The 19,205-nt window shown below is 39.8% G+C and overlaps 1 protein-coding gene across 3 annotated transcripts in view; it reads left to right on the top strand.

The window, feature by feature from the left end:
• The window catches only part of EPHA4 (EPH receptor A4), a 142,000-nt gene that overhangs the window by 118,196 nt on the left and 4,599 nt on the right, over positions 1-19,205 (top strand). Inside the window, exons 9-17 of one of the 3 annotated variants that reach the window (XM_004262662.3) lie at positions 331-389; positions 3,121-3,234; positions 3,492-3,677; positions 7,494-7,555; positions 8,010-8,219; positions 10,096-10,245; positions 13,733-13,926; positions 17,228-17,383; positions 17,720-17,928. In XM_004262662.3, the coding sequence (XP_004262710.1) occupies positions 331-389; positions 3,121-3,234; positions 3,492-3,677; positions 7,494-7,555; positions 8,010-8,219; positions 10,096-10,245; positions 13,733-13,926; positions 17,228-17,383; positions 17,720-17,834 (1,246 nt within the window). In that variant the 3' untranslated portion in view covers positions 17,835-17,928. Of the gene's footprint in view, positions 1-330; positions 390-3,120; positions 3,235-3,491; positions 3,678-7,493; positions 7,556-8,009; positions 8,220-10,095; positions 10,246-13,732; positions 13,927-17,227; positions 17,413-17,719; positions 17,929-19,205 lie in introns of those variants that run through there. The other 2 variants (XM_004262663.2, XM_033426865.2) reach the window with 2 other exon arrangements.

The raw sequence follows: 19,205 nt of genomic DNA, 5'->3' as shown, positions 1-19,205 counted from the left end.
GGGAAACTTATTTTAATTCAGAATATGTATGTGGGGAAATTAGCCAGTAAACTTCTAATCTATTTTCAATACAATAAATTTCTCCTGGGGATTTAAAATTATAATTGTATTATAAAATATTTGCTGTATCACCTCAGTTTAATACTGTGGTTACGAGCAGAGACTCTGGACTCTGCGGTGACAAGTTACTTACCCTGTTATTTCACCTCCCATAAACCTTAGTTTTCTCATCTGTGAAATGTGCATTACATATCTGCCTGACTTATATTACGGTAGTAAAGAACTTGTGGTTTACAGATTTTGAAAATATTGTTTTTTATCTTTTAATAGACGGAGTAAATACAGTAAAGCGAAACAAGAAGCAGACGAAGAGAAACATTTGAACCAAGGTACAGAAAACTGGATTGAAAATAATTTTATTTTTAGAGCATGTCTCGTGTTTTCAGTTTAGAAATGTCTAAATAATATTCACATGACTATTAATGTTATATTCCTTTCATGAAATTATCCAAATAATGTACTTCAGGGTTTCAAACTGAAATAGGTGATTGGTATTTTTTTTTAAGTGAAATTAAAGATGGAGGTTGGGTAATTTCCTTAGATGCTTCTTTTTCCTTATCTTATCCTCCAACCTGAAAAAGTATTGGTCTAGCTGGCTCATTTTTGTAGCTGGGTGGCAAGATTTAGAAGGTCACAATTTTTCTCTTATTATAAGGTAAACATTTTGGAGACAATAGAATAAGAAATAGAACACACTACAGAATATGTGCTGTGGAATTCAGGACTATCGATATTTCTTTAGTGGATTTTCGTTATTTTGATATTCCAAATGGAGTCAAAGACTGAATTCAAAGAATCGGCTCTGAATGACTTGAGCAAGATAGAAAACTCTGGAATGGACAGTGGTTGGTGTCTCTCCAGGAGTTCTGTCCACGAGAACTTTCTGAGGTGATGGCAGTGGTCTTTATCTGCACCATCTAATGCATTAGCCAAGGGGCCACAGGCACCACTGAATACTTGAAAAGTAGTGAGAATGAGGAAGTGAATTTTAAATTTTATTTAATTTTAACTGATTTATATCTAAATAACACCGAGTGGTTAATAGCTACCTTATTAGTACAGGGAGGTAGAAGGGCTGGAAGAATAATCCTGAGAAAGGTTTTCTTGGCTAGAGCATGTGAAGTGATGAAGGGTCATGGAGTGTCTGATAATTTTCCATTTGTTCATCTTGTTTCCTTTCTAAAACCACACTTTCTCATTTGCATGTGGTATATATTTTTAAAAACAAAAATGATGCATTTTTTTGAGATGAGGACAAAACTGACAGTCTTGGAAAATCAAAGGGTTAGAGCCAACCGGTATCCTACACCTGTCAGCGCCCCAAAGCCCCAAGAGCTCGAGCAGGGAGAGGCGGGGTGTAAATGCCAGTGGAAAGTTCCCAGTAATCTCTTTTTTTTTTTTTTTTTTTTTTTGCGTTACACGGGCCTCTCACTGTTGTGGCCTCTCCCGTTGCGGAGCACAGGCTCCGGACGCTCAGGCTCAGCGGCCATGGCTCACGGGCCCAGCTGCTCCGCGGCATGTGGGATCTTCCCAGACCGGGGCACAAACCCGTGTCCCCTGCATCGGCAGGCAGACTCTCAACCACTGCGCCACCAGGGAAGCCCCCCAGTAATCTCTAATGCATCTTGTCCCGGACATCTCTGGCTGCCCCAGAGCTCACATTCCGAATTCAGTTTACCAGTGACTATGGGGTGTGGCCGAATTACCCTTCTTAGTATTTAAACCATTGATTCGCCGAAGCTTCCAGGTGAAATTCAATGTCTTCTTATAGCACTTTCTTTCCAAAACAGAATAAAAGTGGAACTCCAATACAGAGTTTGTATTTTCAAATCAAATAGCAGATACTATCCCTCTCGTCCACTTAACCTAGGTTTAATCTTAGTTTGTTAATTGTTGTCAATTGTTGGTCCAGATACGAGGCAAAAGATGATATCTTGTATCACAGGTCATTTGAGAAAGTTTCTATCATCTTCCCTAAGGGAAGAAAGCTGGAGATGGTGGGTAGGATGTGAGCAACTGATTGGGACAATATTTATTTAATTTTAAATTGTGTTTAGTTTTTTGTTGTTGTTGAATTTTATTTTATTTATTTTTTTATACAGCAAGTTCTTATTAGTTATCCATTTTATACATATTAGTGTATACATGTCAATCCCAATCTCCCAGTTCATCCCACTACCACCACCCCCACTCCCCTCACCACTTTCCCCCCTTGGTGTCCATACGTTTGTTCTCTACAACCGTGTCTCAATTTCTGCCCTGCAAACCAGTTCATCTGTACCATTTTTCTAGGTTCCACCTATATGTGTTAATATGCGATATTTGTTTTTCTCTTTCTGACTTACTTCACTCTGTATGACAGTCTCTAGATTCATCCACGTCTCTACAAATGACCCATTTTCGTTCCTTTTTATGGCTGAGTAATATTCCACTGTATATATGTACCACATCTTCTTTACCCATTCGTCTGTCGATGGACATTTAGGTTGCTTCCATTACCTGGTTATTGTAAATAGTGCTGCAGTGAACACTGGGGTGCATGTGTCTTTTTGAATTATGGTTTTCTCAGGGTATATGCCCAGTAGTGGGATTGCTGGGTCCTATGGTAATTCTATTTTTAGTTTTTTAAGGAACCTCCATACTGTTCTCCACAGTGGCTTTATCAATTTACTTTCCCACCAACAGTGCAAGAGGGTTCCCTTTTCTCCACACCCTCTCCAGCATTTGGGACAGCAATATTTAGATAACACATTCCAAATTTCCTTATAGAGACTCTCTTTTCTTCCACGGGATAGGTTGTTCTTAAAATTTCATCCCTGAAGTGTGAAGACATTCCAGGAGCTCAGTAGAGCTACAGCCTCTTAAGTAGCAAACAGTTCTTATTTACCCACTAACGAAACCCGGAGCAAGAATTTAAACATTTTCTTATGTCTACGCTAAGTATTTTTCTCATGCTAAGAAAATTTTTTCTGTGCTGACTATTTTTAGACCCAGAGAACTTCAGTGTATTAGTGGTTCCTGAGAAGTGTTCCGCTAACCTTTTGCATGTTTATTACTCAGGTGTTAGAACTTACGTGGATCCCTTTACGTACGAAGATCCCAACCAAGCAGTTCGAGAATTTGCCAAAGAAATCGACGCATCCTGCATTAAGATTGAAAAAGTCATAGGAGTTGGTAAGTGTCTGTGTCTATAAGCCTGTTTTCTTTGTGGATATTAAATATATGTATGTGGATTATATAAATGCATTAGAATGTATTGTATGTGCCTGTATATGTAAATATCTGTGTACCTGAAATTTCCTTGATCTACATAAAACACCAGCACAGTGCCTACTGTATAATAAGCACTCAACAAATGTTAGCTATTGGCTGTTATTCCTTCTCCTTGAACGTGTTTCTGGTTCAGAGTCAGTTCTTTTTCTCTCTCAAAGGTGAATTTGGTGAAGTATGCAGTGGGCGTCTCAAAGTGCCTGGCAAAAGAGAAATCTACGTGGCTATCAAGACATTGAAAGCTGGTTATACAGACAAACAGAGGAGGGACTTCCTGAGTGAGGCCAGCATCATGGGACAGTTTGACCACCCAAATATCATTCACTTGGAAGGCGTTGTCACCAAATGTATGTGCGTCGCTCCCTTTACAAAGCCAAGTTAGAAGTTACTGGCAAATTAAACACACATTTTCTTTCCAGGGAAATGACAGATGGAGCAGACCCACTGATTGCTAATAGGAGGAAATCAGTGCAGGACAAGTCATTAATCTTGTAGTCATTTCTAAATGGGGGTATGGTGTAGGCTGATACCCTATTTCCAAGGCAGCTTGTGTGAGATTTTAGCGAAATTAATATTGCAGATTTTTGGTATGCCTTGCCATCCTTCAAATCTTTGCTAGACCAAACTGATTGTCACAGGATAGGCGCAAGCAGATGGTAAGCAAAATAAATTTTAAGTACTTTTCATATAAAACACAACAAAACCTCACCACACCGTATGTTCGAAGCTTGGGTTCCAGATGCAGGGAGTGCACCTTGGTCATCTGTTATATTGGGGGATTTGCTTGTCTGCTCTGCCTGATTTATGGAGCTGCAGTTGCAGTTCAGCACCTATTTCCAGGAACACCTGGTTGCACCTTCCTTTTTTAGTCCATTAGCATTCGCTCAGCCCGTGAACCACGCTTCAGTTAAAATACGACACAGCTCAAAAGATGCATTTTGCGAAGCAGACCCTGAATACACCTGGAAGACTGGCTAAGACCAACTTGTACAGCACCACATGGACAGGGCAGCTGAAATGGTTACTATTGAAGGTGGCTCTGTTCCAGAAGCCTTAGTACCTATTATAGTTACTACAAGTCAAGGATCTTGTAAGCCTGGGGCTGTGTCTCCAGGACAGCCAAAGAGCCATTTAATTTGATACCAGGTGCCTGGGAAGAGCGTCCTCCATCAGCCGGTGCAGAGTGGCTGCCGCAGTGGGTGAAATGGAGGTGTAAACGTTGGATGTTAGGTCTGGGGCAAAGGGGGCAGTAAGACACAAGGGTACACAATCTTTAGGCAGGGAAAATTTGGAAATTACTAAAAAGTGAGAGCAGATATACACTAATTTAGAGGTCCTCAAACTTAAACATACATCAGAATTCTGGAAAACTCATTAAAACACTTTCCTGGGCCTCATCTTCAGAGGTTTGATTTAGTGAGTGGGAGCCCATGAGTTCCCATTTCTGAAGAGCTCAAGGTCAATCAAGCTATAGTCCCTGGAACCACACTTTGAGCACCTTCGGCCTAGTGACCAAAGATTTACACATCATCTACTGCTAGTAAATTATGAGGCCTTGACTAGTTGCTCAAGTTCTCAGTTTCCTCATCTGTAAAATAGAGATAAAAATGGAATGGAATATTTAGCATGTTTGCCATAATGCTTATTTAGCAAATTAAAAAAAAACACAACTAAGTGTTAACTGGCATTATTATGTCTTAAAAAGTACATCTTTCCCCATCTTTGGAATCCTTCAAAAAAGGAACCTTGATGCTGAGGGTATATAAGTTTTCACCAAAGGTGAAGTCTATAGTTAGCATAGAATAGCTCTATTTGCTTTTTAAGATGAGTTTTACAGACAGAATATTTTTCCTGTGGCCTGTGGAGCTGCCCAGAGCCCTTCACTACTTTAATTAAAAGATAACATTCCCTTTAAATACTTCTGCAGGTCCATTTTCTCAAAAGGAGGCTCTGTTCAACTTGGGGTGTTTTTCCTGGGGCAGACAGTGGTTTTTGTAGCACCTCTGCAGAAGAGGGAAGAAACGGGATCTTTGTGACCTCTAAAACCCATGGCTATTACAGCTGTAACTGTTACAAACGACTGGATGCATTTGCATAATGCACTTGTCACTGAATTAAAATGGTTTAAAATTTCCACCAGAGGAGCCATCCCCTTCCCCCCACCTTTCCGCTCCCCATTGCCTCCCTGCCTGTTCCGGGAAAGGGTCTGTCTCTACCCTGGAGCCCAACCTGGACCCATTTCATAAGCCCCTCTGTGCTTACGGAGACATTCATCTTTATTTCTCTTGTAGAGCTCATAAATATTCTGACAAATGGATACTTTTCATAAACAAAAAAATGGAGAATAATTGTGAAGATAGTGCCAACAGTCAGACTAGGGAGGGGTGAGGGTGAAAGAGTGGGAGAGTGGGAATTCATGACTGGACTTCCTTGAGTAACTTTGTAAATGGACAGGGAGACTAAATTCTTGCCAGTACCCCGCGGATCTTCTCCTTGCTTTCCCACATTTCCAGAGGGATCTGGTGAAATGGAAGTAGGTGTTAATGCACCATCAGGGGAGTCACCCCTTCTCATGAGTTGACAAAGTATCATTTGATTGAGGCAGGTTAATTAAAACTCATTTAGATGCATTTGTTCTATGTGGTCACAGATGCAGAGGGTAAATGAGTCTGAGGACTAAAGTCTTCCTAATAATATTGATGGAGGATGGAAAGGTGTATGGGGACCACTCCCTCCAGCCAAGGGGAAAGAGATTAGAAGTGGTTTTGACTCATCCTTTGGTCTACACCGAGATTCCTGCTTTTTCTGCCTGCTTTCATTCATCACTTGAAAATTAAATGTTCGTGGTGGTGTTTTCTAATCCAACATTTTTGCCTCAGAAAGATTTCTTAGGCACGGTACCAAATGTTCAATCGAAGAACAAATTGATAAATGGGACTTCATTGAAATTAAAAACGTCTGCTCTTCTAAAATTTTGCCTCTGAAATGAAGACACTTCTCCTTTCCCCACACCAGTACAGAGTCTCATCTGATAGGGGCTCTGGGCGGGAAATGTACTTGTTTAGAATAATTCTGGGGGCTTTCCGGCAGTGGCACAGCCCAGCCCATTTTCCCTGACTGGATGTCTACGTCCAAACAGTCCACAAGGACAGCAATGAATGTTTTTGATTTTTCAAACTAACATTTTATTTTCCTCACAGGAACTCTTCTGTTCTCTTGGCTTTACCCCTTGCCTTAGTAAAATATTGAAGATTTACACCCCACTGCCACAAATACCCTTTAGAAAGAAGGAATTTCAGACCTTGAGTGCATTGCCAGGGATTAAGAAACTAAAGAATGATCCTTATTTCCTAAGGTCCTCAGAAAGAAAACCAAAGTGAAATGAAAGTGTTTCCCACTTCTCTCAAAGCTTAAAATCATTCTGATTTCTTTGCTTAGAGAAGGGAGAAGGGCACACAAAGGTTCTAGTCCTGAATTAAAATCGCTGCCTAGGATGAAATCACTTATTGACCCTTTTCTGTGATTTTGTTGTTGCTGCTGCTGAGGTTGGCAGCTTAAGGAAGCAAATAGACTGAGTTTATTTATAGGTAGGAAAAGGGAAAAGAAAGGATATAGCCCCTGGCCTGAGTGAGGCAGGGGGAAAAGCTAAGATGGTACATGCTTGAACTTTAAGATGAGTCTGGGTAATGAAGTATCCAACGTAGCTCCCAGAAGCTTGGGTTTCTCTAAATAGGTAAGAAAAAAAAAAGTTTCTCTGTTCATGATTCCTTTAGCATTGTACAAGTGGCTCTTCTGGGGACAGAATTAATTAATTATCTTAAAGATTTTTTTCTCCTTTAAACGGGCCATTTATCTCCTTCTCCATTTGCTTGAGAGAGCAAATACCCATCCACGTGCTCCCTGGATACCAGAGGCCACTTTATTAAAGACCTTGTCAACAAGCCACCCAAAGGGTTAACCTTCCAGATGGAATTTAAACCTACTCGTCCTTTTAATATTTCATTCCTAGCTCCCCACAGCTGAGGCATAAGCTTGGCCTGTTTTAATTAAATTAGATCGCACAAGACAGGTGTCCTGGCAGGAAAATTGCGCACAGCCCATTTTTATCTCATTAACTGCAGTGCTCATCAAGGGTTTTGTGTTTTTCTTTCTGGAAACTCTAGGTAAACCAGTAATGATCATAACAGAGTACATGGAGAATGGCTCCTTGGATGCATTCCTCAGGGTATGTGACTGCTTTATATTAAACCCAAGAATGTTGGTATTTAGAAAACTCTAACAGACTTCGAGTATTTGTTCTGTTTGGTTGTATTCATGGACTTTTTTCTAATGAGGCAAAGGAGGAAGAGGAGAAATAGAGAATGATGTGATTTTTAAAGGCTCTTCAATAATCCACGTACAAGGAGGGTAGTATTTGATTTATTCTTGTATCGTGGGGCTGTTTGAGCCATAGATTCATTACAGTTGGATAATTTCCATCTATTACAGGAAGCAAACCCAGCTCCTAGGATATACTCTACTCATGAATTAGTGACTTTGGTCAAAAAGGCCCGGAAATCATATTGAGTTTCACTGCACACCGGATACAGATATCAAAAAAGATCCAAGTAATAAATGCCTGGTGAAAATTAATTTGGCCTAATGCTAATGAGATCGTACCTTATTTCTTTCCTCTGCAGAAGAATGATGGCAGATTTACGGTCATTCAGCTGGTGGGCATGCTTCGTGGCATTGGGTCCGGGATGAAGTATTTATCTGATATGAGCTACGTGCATCGAGATCTGGCTGCACGGAACATTCTGGTCAATAGCAACTTGGTCTGCAAAGTGTCTGATTTTGGCATGTCCCGAGTGCTAGAGGATGATCCAGAAGCAGCTTATACCACCAGGGTAAGAAAGGTTTGTGACCTCTGGGCTTTGACTCTGACGAAACTGTTCCTCTCACTTTGATGTTTTAAACCCTTTGTGATGTTTACAAGTTTCCTCATCCTTCAGAGCCCCTTCCTAGCCATGCATCCATTTTTAAACCATGTTTCCAAGAGGGATTTTGAAACAGCCTCTAGATGTGTGACCACCTTACAAAGCCACAGGTTAGAGCGTCACTTGTTATTGCATTTTTTCACACTTAATCTACCTTCCTTCCTTCCTTTCTTCTTGTTTGTTTTAGATTTTCTACTTGGTTCCTTTTTATTATTTTAAAAAAATCTTATTTTAAACAGGACAGAACACTATTTCTAGTCGGCTGCCTACCGAACCTGAGAATGTATATACAGGGTTTATAAAACATTTACACTACGCAAGGTTTCCCAGTATCTAATGGCCTGCGTTTTACTACTGGTAGATAAGCCAGGATTAAGGCACAGTTAAGAGTTATCAGTATACAGTTAATGGCTATGCTATCTTAGCCGGACAATCTGAATATAAGATACTAATGGAATAAACACAGAATCATAAAAGTTATTGGCCATTAGGGCTGACACTGTTAAAATCAACATGAAGCAGACCAGCCATTTTCTTCTTTGAACGCTCACCATTTTGCATCTACAATGGTAAGCATTGGGGTTTTTTGGTATAGTTCGTTGGGGGGGTGTGTGTATGTGTGTGCATGTTTTCTGGTAGTGTTCAGTTTCTTGGCTGTAGTTTGATGCTTACACATAGCCTCTTCTGAATTCACAGTCCATTCATTCAGGAAAGAATACATCCTTGTCCATGCTAAAGACTTTTTATTTTTCCCCAGTAGTTGGAGAAAGGAAAGTAAAAGGAAGCTTCTAGAATGATACATTTGTATAGCCAAAATATTTAAGGAAGGCAGAAGGCAGCACAAGTGTCTTGCTGTATGGAACAAGCATAAATGTAATACCGTGTATTTTCAGAGTAAACTGCAGTGAACCAATGCAATTTGCAGTACAATTTACTGCCCTGTTTAGTAGCTCTAATAAAGCAAACTTTTAAATGATGTCCTCTTGAACACCTTAAGGGTCTGAACTGAAGTTGAATTAATTTCCCCAGATTGAACCCTAAGAAATTTGAAACTCCATTTAAAAATACCTTGCACATAAGCATAATCAAACAAGAGACATTTGAGACCTTTAAACTTTTCTTGGGTAATATTCAATTGCTTTACCATTTTTGCAGGATTTTTTTAGAAAAGTAAATAATAATCAAAATCTGGCCCTCCTGCCATTAAAGTTAATAATGGCTCTAGCATCTGGTATTATTTGACTTCCTCTAAGAGCCTGTTTAGCGTATTATCTTCTAGCTACGTTGGTCATGTTTCTCGTGCTCTATAGGAGTTGGATGACAGTGGGATGGATAGAAATGTTCATATTTAACTTTTTGAGGTCATGATTTCCAAAGCAGTATTAAGTATTGCCTTTGTGCTGCTGGGTGAGAGAATCTGACAAGAAGTCAAAATTACTGTCAGCTGCACATCCATTGATATATACCACGGATAACATGTGTATTTTGTAAAACCTAAAATGTCCTTTCTTCTACAGTATTGCCTTAAGTAGAGCTCATGTAATAGGTAGACTTTTTTAAAAAATAATTAAACATATTAGTTGCTTACTTCCCTGTGACTAAAGAAAACATATGAGAACTGTCTCAACCTGGAAGATTTTAGTTAGAATAAACAAATATCCTGTTATTGTTTGGACAGCTATCTCAGGAATGCTGTTGCCCTGCTTAGCAAACAGTAACAACATTCAGAAACTAGAATGGCACATCAGTGTACTTGGGGGATAACCTAGAGCTTGGATGTTCACAGGGTGGCAAGATTCCTATCCGGTGGACTGCACCAGAAGCAATTGCCTATCGTAAATTCACATCAGCAAGTGATGTATGGAGTTACGGGATCGTCATGTGGGAAGTGATGTCGTATGGAGAGAGACCCTATTGGGACATGTCCAATCAAGATGTGAGTCTTTATGTTCTGAAATATATGTCTTTGCATTAATGTATGATGGAGTGAGTGTTGAGCTTGAAATGATACATTAAACTTAAAATTCTTAATACAGATGTGTCTAGTAATCTAGCTAAAACTTATAGTCCTGGATTTCCAGTACCAAAATTACAAAGCCTTAATGGTATAATATGGGAGGTAGATAGATAGATCGGTGCATAGCTTGATCGAGTAGTGATATGGAACAGTACTTTTACTTGGTTAACTTTCAAACCCATACTGAAATAAAATTAAACCTTGAATTTTAAGAAAATGCAAGGATATCTGAAAAACACAGATTTCACATGAGATGAAACTGACATGAAAGGTTTATTGGAAGAAAATTAGTGAATATTGTAAAGCTGGCAAAATTGTAATTAGAGCTTGCCCCTTGAGGACTCTAAAATAAAGCTTCACTAAATGACCCTTTGTAAATTATACACATCCCTTTAAATGTACCATCTGGACTACTTTGTAAGGGAGTATCCACAATGCCTCCAATTTTAGAAAAGCGTTCAATAATGACACTAATAAGATTCCAGAGTAATAGAATTTAATTACAAACATCTCCAGTGAGAAAGGAAAAAAACAAACCTAGACCGGGGTGGGGGGGATCTTCCTAGAACACTTACTAGCTAATTCTGGGAAGATGTTAGTTAGTTCTAGAAGGGTTGGAAATCAGAACAACATGAAATGGCCATTTCTTGAACTTCCCTAATTTTTTTATATGAGAGGTAAAATATTATCATAGAGTGTGTTTACGAATGTGTGGTATTCAATTTATCAATAAAAATTGTATTTTAACAAAAGGTTTTTTAAAAAAATTTTCTTGGATGTGGAATGTTACCTGATCATCTGCCTTATCCTGAAACAGCAGGATGTTGCAAAACCTTGACAATTAAGTGAAAAACCAGGTGCACTCAAGAAATAGGTTGTTGCCTTATCAGTAGAAGAACGTTTAGAGCAATAGAGAAGCTAATGCATTCTGTGTCCAGTGGGGCAAAAGGAATTCTCTAACCAGAATAAGAGGAACAGTAGTGTTGACACTGTAGTATCTATAAATTATAAAGGAAGGTTCATAGCAAATAGCAAGAAAGACAGCAGCTAGCATAACTGATAGATAATTACAGGCTGGAGACAGACTATGGGAGTGAACAGTGTGTAATCTATTGTTTGATGTGATTATGCAGACACCATCAGGTACCTTTCTTGTATAGTAACATTTGGTTTTGAGTTAGAGACATTCAGAGGAACAAAGACCAACAACCTAGAAGAAGGAGTAGTGCCTGTATTTACTTATTCGATTATTGGATATTTAAGCTTTTCTTTATTTCAGTTGAGAGTGGTCCCAAATGCTCATAAGAGCAGAATATCTAAAGATGTTGTCAGTTTTCCCACTCTAAATATTTTCAGACCTATAGCTTTGACAGCTTCTATATTATATTAAAATAATTTTGTTGGTTTAAACTTTCAGTTGTCTGCCTTTATCCATGAAAAAGCATCTGAAGCCAATTCTCTCCCACAAATAACATTGATCTATCATTCACGTGTATTTGTCTCTGCGTTGGAGTCTGTATAGAGCAGGAATCTACAGGAAATGTAACCGGAGAATTACTTTCATGGGTAGAATTCATTTGGCATATGGTGAATGGAGTCAAAGTAACTGTTAAGAAGATGTCAAATTTATCAAGTTTTTTGTTTGTTTTAATCCTCGGCCTTCCCCCCCCAAAACATTCAGCAGTAAACTGAGAAAATATGCTTTGTTAACCCACAAGCCATCTTCCAAGCTGGCAGTGGATCGGGAGCTAATGAAAGAATACTAAGAAGTCTGAGGGTTTGTCACAAATTGTGTTAACCTGGCATCAGCCCAATGTTGCTTGCATTCTCATCAATTCGATGTAAAATGTTTTCATCAAGTCCAGAGTCAACACCATGCACCTGGAAAGAGAAAAGAAAGTCAGAGGATCAAACTGACCTAATGTCATTGCCAGAAATAAATAGAATCACGTTCAGTTAGCTAGCATATAGAAGTCTACCTTAGAAGGAGAAGTAAATTAATACTAATACAGTAGGAGGTTGGCAAAAAATACATGGGAGAAAAGGGTTCAGAGGGCTTAATAAATCACAAGATGATTGTTAAACTGAAACAGTATCCTGGTTAAAAGAACCACAGTTATACTGGTACATATAAACTGGACCCAACTGAATTGATTATTTTCTCCTGAAGGCCAGTCATTGAGCAGTAATAGACCCGCCTCAGGGGGACTCTGTCGTGATCTCTGAGATGGCTGCAGCCAGTGGTGGTCTCACTAGGAGCTGTCATTTTAGTAGGGGGAGAAAAAGGACTGATTTAAAACATTCAGAACTTTTAAAAATCCCCAAAGAAAATCACCTCCAGAATCTCATAGGATACCCGTAAACCCAGCTTATGAGTAGCCAAGAAATTAAGAAGTAATTCCCCTTTTGAAATTTGGCGTGAGTCATATCATATTGTGTTATTGGAATTCACACCCTGAAGAAGGGGGATTCAGAGAAAAGCCAATAAGAAATGCTGTAATACCTGTGAAGATAGATTAGAAAAATTAGAATTAGAAGAAAGCCTGTGGAATGATTTATGGCTTATTAGGCAGGAGGCCTGCTCTGGGGGGGAGGCAATTATCACCTATCATTATCACTTCTTTCCTTAGATGTGCAAGGGTCCTCTTTAAAATATAAATGCCCCAAGGAAGGTTTTTATTAATTATTTAAAATTTTTTAAATCTAGTTTTGAGCGCCTTTAACAGGGTCAGTTGACAGCCAACTGAGACCAAGAATGAGATACAGAATTGGTAAACTGGTGTATTTTGGTCTTCCAAAACTAAAAATGGCTGCGCATCTGGAGGGGTTGAGGAATGTGCTATTTCTGAGAGAGGTAGTGTCTTCTGGATTGGAAGGTCTGGAAGTTGGGCTCTGGTATTGACCCACCAGCTGTCTGAGTAAGAGTACACAGGCTTAAAGTGATGCAAAGGGACTTCTGTTTTGTAGGCAACTATTAATGCTTCCTAAGGAATGCCTTTAACACTACGCTAGAGTCTCTTTTGCTAAGAGTGTTTAGCTGATAGAAGAATGAGAGGGTCATCGCCCTGTGGTCTCTGGAGGCCAGGCCAACACCATGTGGTTGATCTGATTAGGTTCTAACCACTTTGGAACATTGATGCTTCTTCACTCTGGAGTTTCAGATGGGCATTGTCTACCATTTGAGAACCCCTCATAGCAACAGCTGGCTTCCCTGCCCTGTGGCCAGCAATACTCAGGTCCAGCTCTGGCTTCTGTGAAAGAATTGGAGCCGTTCCCATGCTCAAGCTTGCTGGCAGCTTCATGGACAGGAAACTTGCTGAGCAGGAGGGTGAACCTCTAACAACAGCTTGCTTGGCAGCGTAACATACCATTCTGGGTTTTTGGTTTTGTTTTGTTTTTTCGATAGGTGATTAAGGCCATCGAGGAAGGCTATCGGCTGCCCCCTCCAATGGACTGCCCCATTGCACTCCACCAGCTGATGCTAGACTGTTGGCAGAAGGAGAGAAGCGACAGGCCTAAATTTGGGCAGATTGTCAACATGTTGGACAAACTCATCCGCAATCCCAACAGCTTGAAGAGGACGGGGACCGAGAGCTCCAGGTCAGCCGTGCTTACTTAATACTGATGTATGAAAGAATACATCAGAGATGGCAGGCAAGTGGTGACTCACTTCAATTCCCGCCGTCTAGTCAGAGGCCACTTCACAGCTGTCTGCAGCCTGGGTGGCTTCTTCCTCCTTGAGTATTTATGGTAGCTCTTTTCACCATTTTGAAGACCCTAGTACTTGTCAGGCCTCAAACAGGAGTCAGAAAAACAAATTTAAAACAACAACAACAACAAAGGAATAGCTCAAGTGCTTATTTTGTGAGGCTGGACCTGAAAACTTAGGAAGATGGATGAAATGTACTTTTGGAAGATGGTCAGGTTACTAGATGCTGTATTTTGAAAGGGGAAGGAACATGGAGTTAGGAAAAAATAAGAATTCGAAGACATCTTTAAGTCGACTTAATGAAGTGTGAATTGTAGCAAGAGATTCCTGGGTTTCAGTTCTTAAAGTTGCTCTTTGCTGAGTCTTTCAAGAGGGGAAGGAAACAGGACCAAGATAAATACTGATCAAGTTACAAAGCATGCAGATGAATATTTGAGAAGAGTTTTAAAAACTAAAATGATTGAATCACCTGTAAAATAGGTAGTTACTTCATTGAAAAGAGCAAAAAGAAGCATTTCAGTCCAGAAAGAAGATAAAGATACCGCAGGTCTTATAATTAATTCAGTAGGAACTTTTCTACCTGGAAATTGGGCTTTACTGGTATAAGATCCAGGATACCTAGATACCAGTCCCATTGACCATTGTTAGGAGTTAAATGGTTTAAGAAGACAGGCATCATAAGATCAGGTGATTCAGGCCCGCGGGAGAAGAGGCGTCTACTCATCTCCAGATCTGTGCTTCTCAAAGTCTTCTCTTTCATCAAGACCCTGAGTTAAAGGTAGGAAGACATTTTCCCCATAGTATCCAAGCCCTTCCAGTCTTGGCCAGCACTAGGATGCTCTCCTCCAGTCTTTTTCTTGAAAACTTAGCCTACAGATTGGAGGAGAAGGAATACGCTTACCATTAACATATGTGAGGAAAAGAATTGCGAGTGAACAGCAGAGATACCCTGTGTTCTCTCAGGCTTTCAGATCGTGTACCACTAGCCACCATACAAAGAGTTAATGACCATGCTGTCCTGAAATAACGCTGGGCTGAATTCACATCTTCCTTCTGCCACTGGTAGCTATGTGACCTCAAATAAAATCCCCCATCATTTCTGGCCTATTTTTGGTTCTTCTCTCCTCCCAGAGGGTGAAAATAGATGGCACTACGGCCTCTTTTCCAGGTGTAGCTAGTTTCTTTTATTCCAAAAGCTAGTTTCTTTTATTCCAAAACTCCTCCAGCTTTTTATCTCCAGCTACAGATGCCACGTTTCTTTGTCTGAAGGTTCTTTGGTACTTGGGGCTTCTCCTGCTGGTGTAAACTCTTCAGTTGCTAACATTGTAGAATGTGTGATTTGCACCGAAGTACAGAACAAATTGGGCACGCTTTTCTCACTTCTAGATTTTTCTCATTGACGGTACTTAAGAGCTTTGATGCCTCTTACTGCTTGCTGATAATGGAAGGTAGTAAAACATGGTATGTGATTCAGCACAAAATGAGGCAAATGTCACACTGTTCCACAAAGAGCACAAAGACTTCCAGAACAAGCTTGGGAATGACCCTTAGAGTTCATTCATTACTGAGTAAGGGTATTTTCATTCTAAGGTCATTTTGACCTTGTCAGGTACCTAGAGCCTCCGTGTGGCCCTTTTAATGCTTTGGCTTAAAGTTAGAAGTAAATGCAAACTTTTGGTTTTTGTTCATTCATATTCCTGGTAAACATTCAACACTAATATCTAAAATTCTATGTGGCAGTGTTTGTTATTGGCTCAAAATTGGGAAAAGAATGAAATCTCGATGATTCTTACCATAAAAATCTGCAGCATTTTACTCAGAAAATCGGATTTAATTGAAATAATGGAGAAAAAAACAAAGGTCACAAAGACAAGCTGTTATTTGAACACAAAACTGATTGATAAAGCAAGTCTTTATTAACATATCGATATAAAAAAAGAAGTAATGTGAACCAAGGTAATTTAGGTAACAATTAAAATGAAAAATGGATTGGATTAATTCTACTATGTAGAAAGTTAAGCCACTAGAGGGACTTAATTTTGTTTTTACAAGAAAAGGATTTTTTTGGTTGAAAATTCAGTAGTGATGATATAATTCCGATTTAAATGTTCGTATTCAAGCAGCGTAGTCTCAGGGTGAAAATCAGGTCAAAATGTTAAGATCAAACACATTCTATAATTTCTAGGGAAAGGGAGTTCAAGAAAATAGAACTTAACAAGTAGCAAGGTTGCTATACAGGTAATTATAATAAAGGTGGTATAAAATACCCTGTTAATGTCTACCTTATGATTATTATGTAGTTTGAGATGAAGATGACTATAATTCTCTTAATAAATACTTCCCAGAAATACATTATTTATTGTGTATCAATATCGTGAGGGATGACAGAATACTTGCCTTGAACTCTAGTCCCTCTTGACAGTGATCTAATGTAAAACACCTGGCCTGAGAAATGCATCAACTAATAAATAAGTTAATAAGAAGTGCTTGGGATTTGTTGAAATGATTCTTTTAGGAGCCCCAGCAAGGGAAAACGAGAAGCACATTCCACAATCCAAACAGTGATCAAAGTGGCCATTCTTCCTGCCAGTCTTGGCACACGTGCTGGTCAGGCTGCATTGATTAAAGAGAGGATTAACTCCCTGCTGTCCCAAGTTTGTTTGAATGCACTGAGCCTGCCTGCAAACCTGGCTGGAAGCATGCCGGACTTGAACTCTCGCTGTTTTCTCTGCTTCCATCAAGTCTGGCAGGTTGCAAGCTCACAGTTTTCCTTACTCATCCTTCACTAGGGTTTCCATAGTTGCTGAACTAAAGTCTGTGATATTCAATGCTGGAAGGGACTGGACCCTTCCTTCAAAGACTGAGCTGGTTTCAGCCACAAGGGCTCCCCCAATCTTTACCACAGGCTAGGATGTTAAAAGACCTGCTCTGATCCTTAATGCATTAAGAGGGCCACATAAAACAAATGTGGGAAGTGAAGTTAAGGACAAATAGGGTGATTGAGACATGCTTTTGCAGCCTTACGAAATTAGGGGCGAAAAATCACATGATGACATTTGACGTTGGTGATTCCATCTAAAGCCCATTCTTGGTGCTTCGGTTCCCCTCGCCTGTCTTAGACCATTTGACTTCTGAGTCAGGCTGTCTCTCTAATAATTCTTGTCTGTCTACACTTGCTCGTTCCATTTCCAGACCTAACACTGCCTTGTTGGATCCAAGCTCCCCTGAATTCTCCACCGTGGTATCGGTGGGCGATTGGCTCCAGGCCATTAAAATGGACCGGTATAAGGATAACTTCACTGCTGCTGGTTATACCACACTAGAGGCTGTAGTGCACATGAACCAGGAGTAAGTACTCAGCGATGTAACACAAAAGGGTAAATCTAGATTTCATAGTATTTTGCTTCTTTTGCTTTGAGCTGCATAAGCATCCTACTCATTTTTTAAAAGAAAAGAAAACTGGAATGCCTTTCATTTTGATTGACTGAGTGTAATTTTGCACAGCCTCTATAAAGCACCTACATTGTTGCATTCAATTGCTTAATTAAACATTTTAATACACCTGCCTTGTTGTGCTGTATTAACCGTGGCTGATTCAAATGCATGTCTGCATGAAGCCCAGAAAAGAGATGCTCAGCCCTCATCACGTTTTCCTCTCCCACTTTTTTCTCCCCCTACTTACAGTGACCTGGCCAGAATTGGCATCACAGCTATCACACACCAGAATAAGATCTTGAGCAGTGTCCAGGCAATGAGAACCCAAATGCAGCAGATACACGGCAGAATGGTTCCAGTCTGAGCCAGTATTGAATAAACTCAAAACTCTTGAAATTAGTTTACCTCATCCATGCACTTTAATTGAAGAACTGCACTTTTTTTACTTCGTCTTCGCCTCTGAAATTAAAGAAAAAAATATATCTGCAGTGTTGCTTGGTGTACAGATTGCTGAAACTGTGGGGCTTACAGAAATGACAACCATCATTTGAATTAGACCTGGAACAAATTGTTTCTCTGAAGTCCATCCATCCATCACCAATTTGTAAAATACATGTACCTATATAAATAGAACACTGCCTCCGGTTTCAATGCCGTATTTGCTGCCAGACACTGAGCTTCTCCAAGACATCCTTGATCTTCTCTCCATTTGGAATTACAACCGTAGTGTTTTGTTTGTGGCATAAATTACAGTCCATCCTTCTTTCACTGGAATGAAGACCATGTCCATTTTTGAAGAACTCAGTTAAACTTTTAAGGCTTGGTTCGTACCGGGGATAAAACCTAGGTGAACGTCACGTGACTCACAGTGTTGCCGCTTGGTGCTCGGGCCACCTGGTGGATTATGCAGACACGCGGGGCTGGAGAGAAAAGGAAAGCGGATTTTAAAATAATAATAATAATAATAATAAAACCCAAGCACCATACCCCCTACCTGGACAAACGAGGTCTGTTTCTTTGTGCCATATAAGTCTTATCTGGGGACTCTACAGACTTACCGTAACTACCTTATGGATAGTGGATTGTGACAATCTTGTGTAGGGAAGTTTCATACTTTCCTCCTTTAAAGAAGCAAACCCAAATCTACAAGGTAAGGCAAAAGAACCAGCAATGAGTCCTTCTCCAATGAAAGCTTTTTTTTTTGAAACTTTATTTGAAACACTGAGCAGTAAATATCTTTCATGGCTATCAGGTAGTTTGGGTTTTTTTTTTTAAGATTTCAGTCCTCTTGACATTGGGAGAGGAGACCCAAAGCAGTATGGCTTCTCTACTGTTCTTCCAGGAGGAAGTGAAATAGGAACTATATGAGGTCAGGATGGCATCTAGACCTCCACTGGCTGTGCTTTCTTTCATACTATGAGGGTCCTCTTGTCCTTTGGTGCCCTTCATTCCTGCCACAGATGCCTACTGAGCATCTTTGGGGTACTGGGTAGTAACCTCTAACCTTGTTGGGTCATGCACGTGCCCCATTCTTTGGAGAATTTGCTTCAGTTAAGGAGTACTGGAGGGTCTTTCCATGAGTTTCATTTTTTTCCTTCTTTTTTTTAATTTAATTTTTATTTTATATTGGAGTATAGTTGATGTACAATGTTGTGTTAGTTTCAGGTGTACAGCAAAGTGATTCAGTTATACATACACATATATCCACTGTTTTTCAGATTCTTTTCCCACAGAG

The sequence above is a fragment of the Orcinus orca genome, chromosome 7 (genome assembly GCF_937001465.1).
Source record: "Orcinus orca chromosome 7, mOrcOrc1.1, whole genome shotgun sequence".
NCBI lineage: Eukaryota > Metazoa > Chordata > Mammalia > Artiodactyla > Delphinidae > Orcinus > Orcinus orca.
This window is presented reverse-complemented; position numbering and strand designations above follow the sequence as displayed.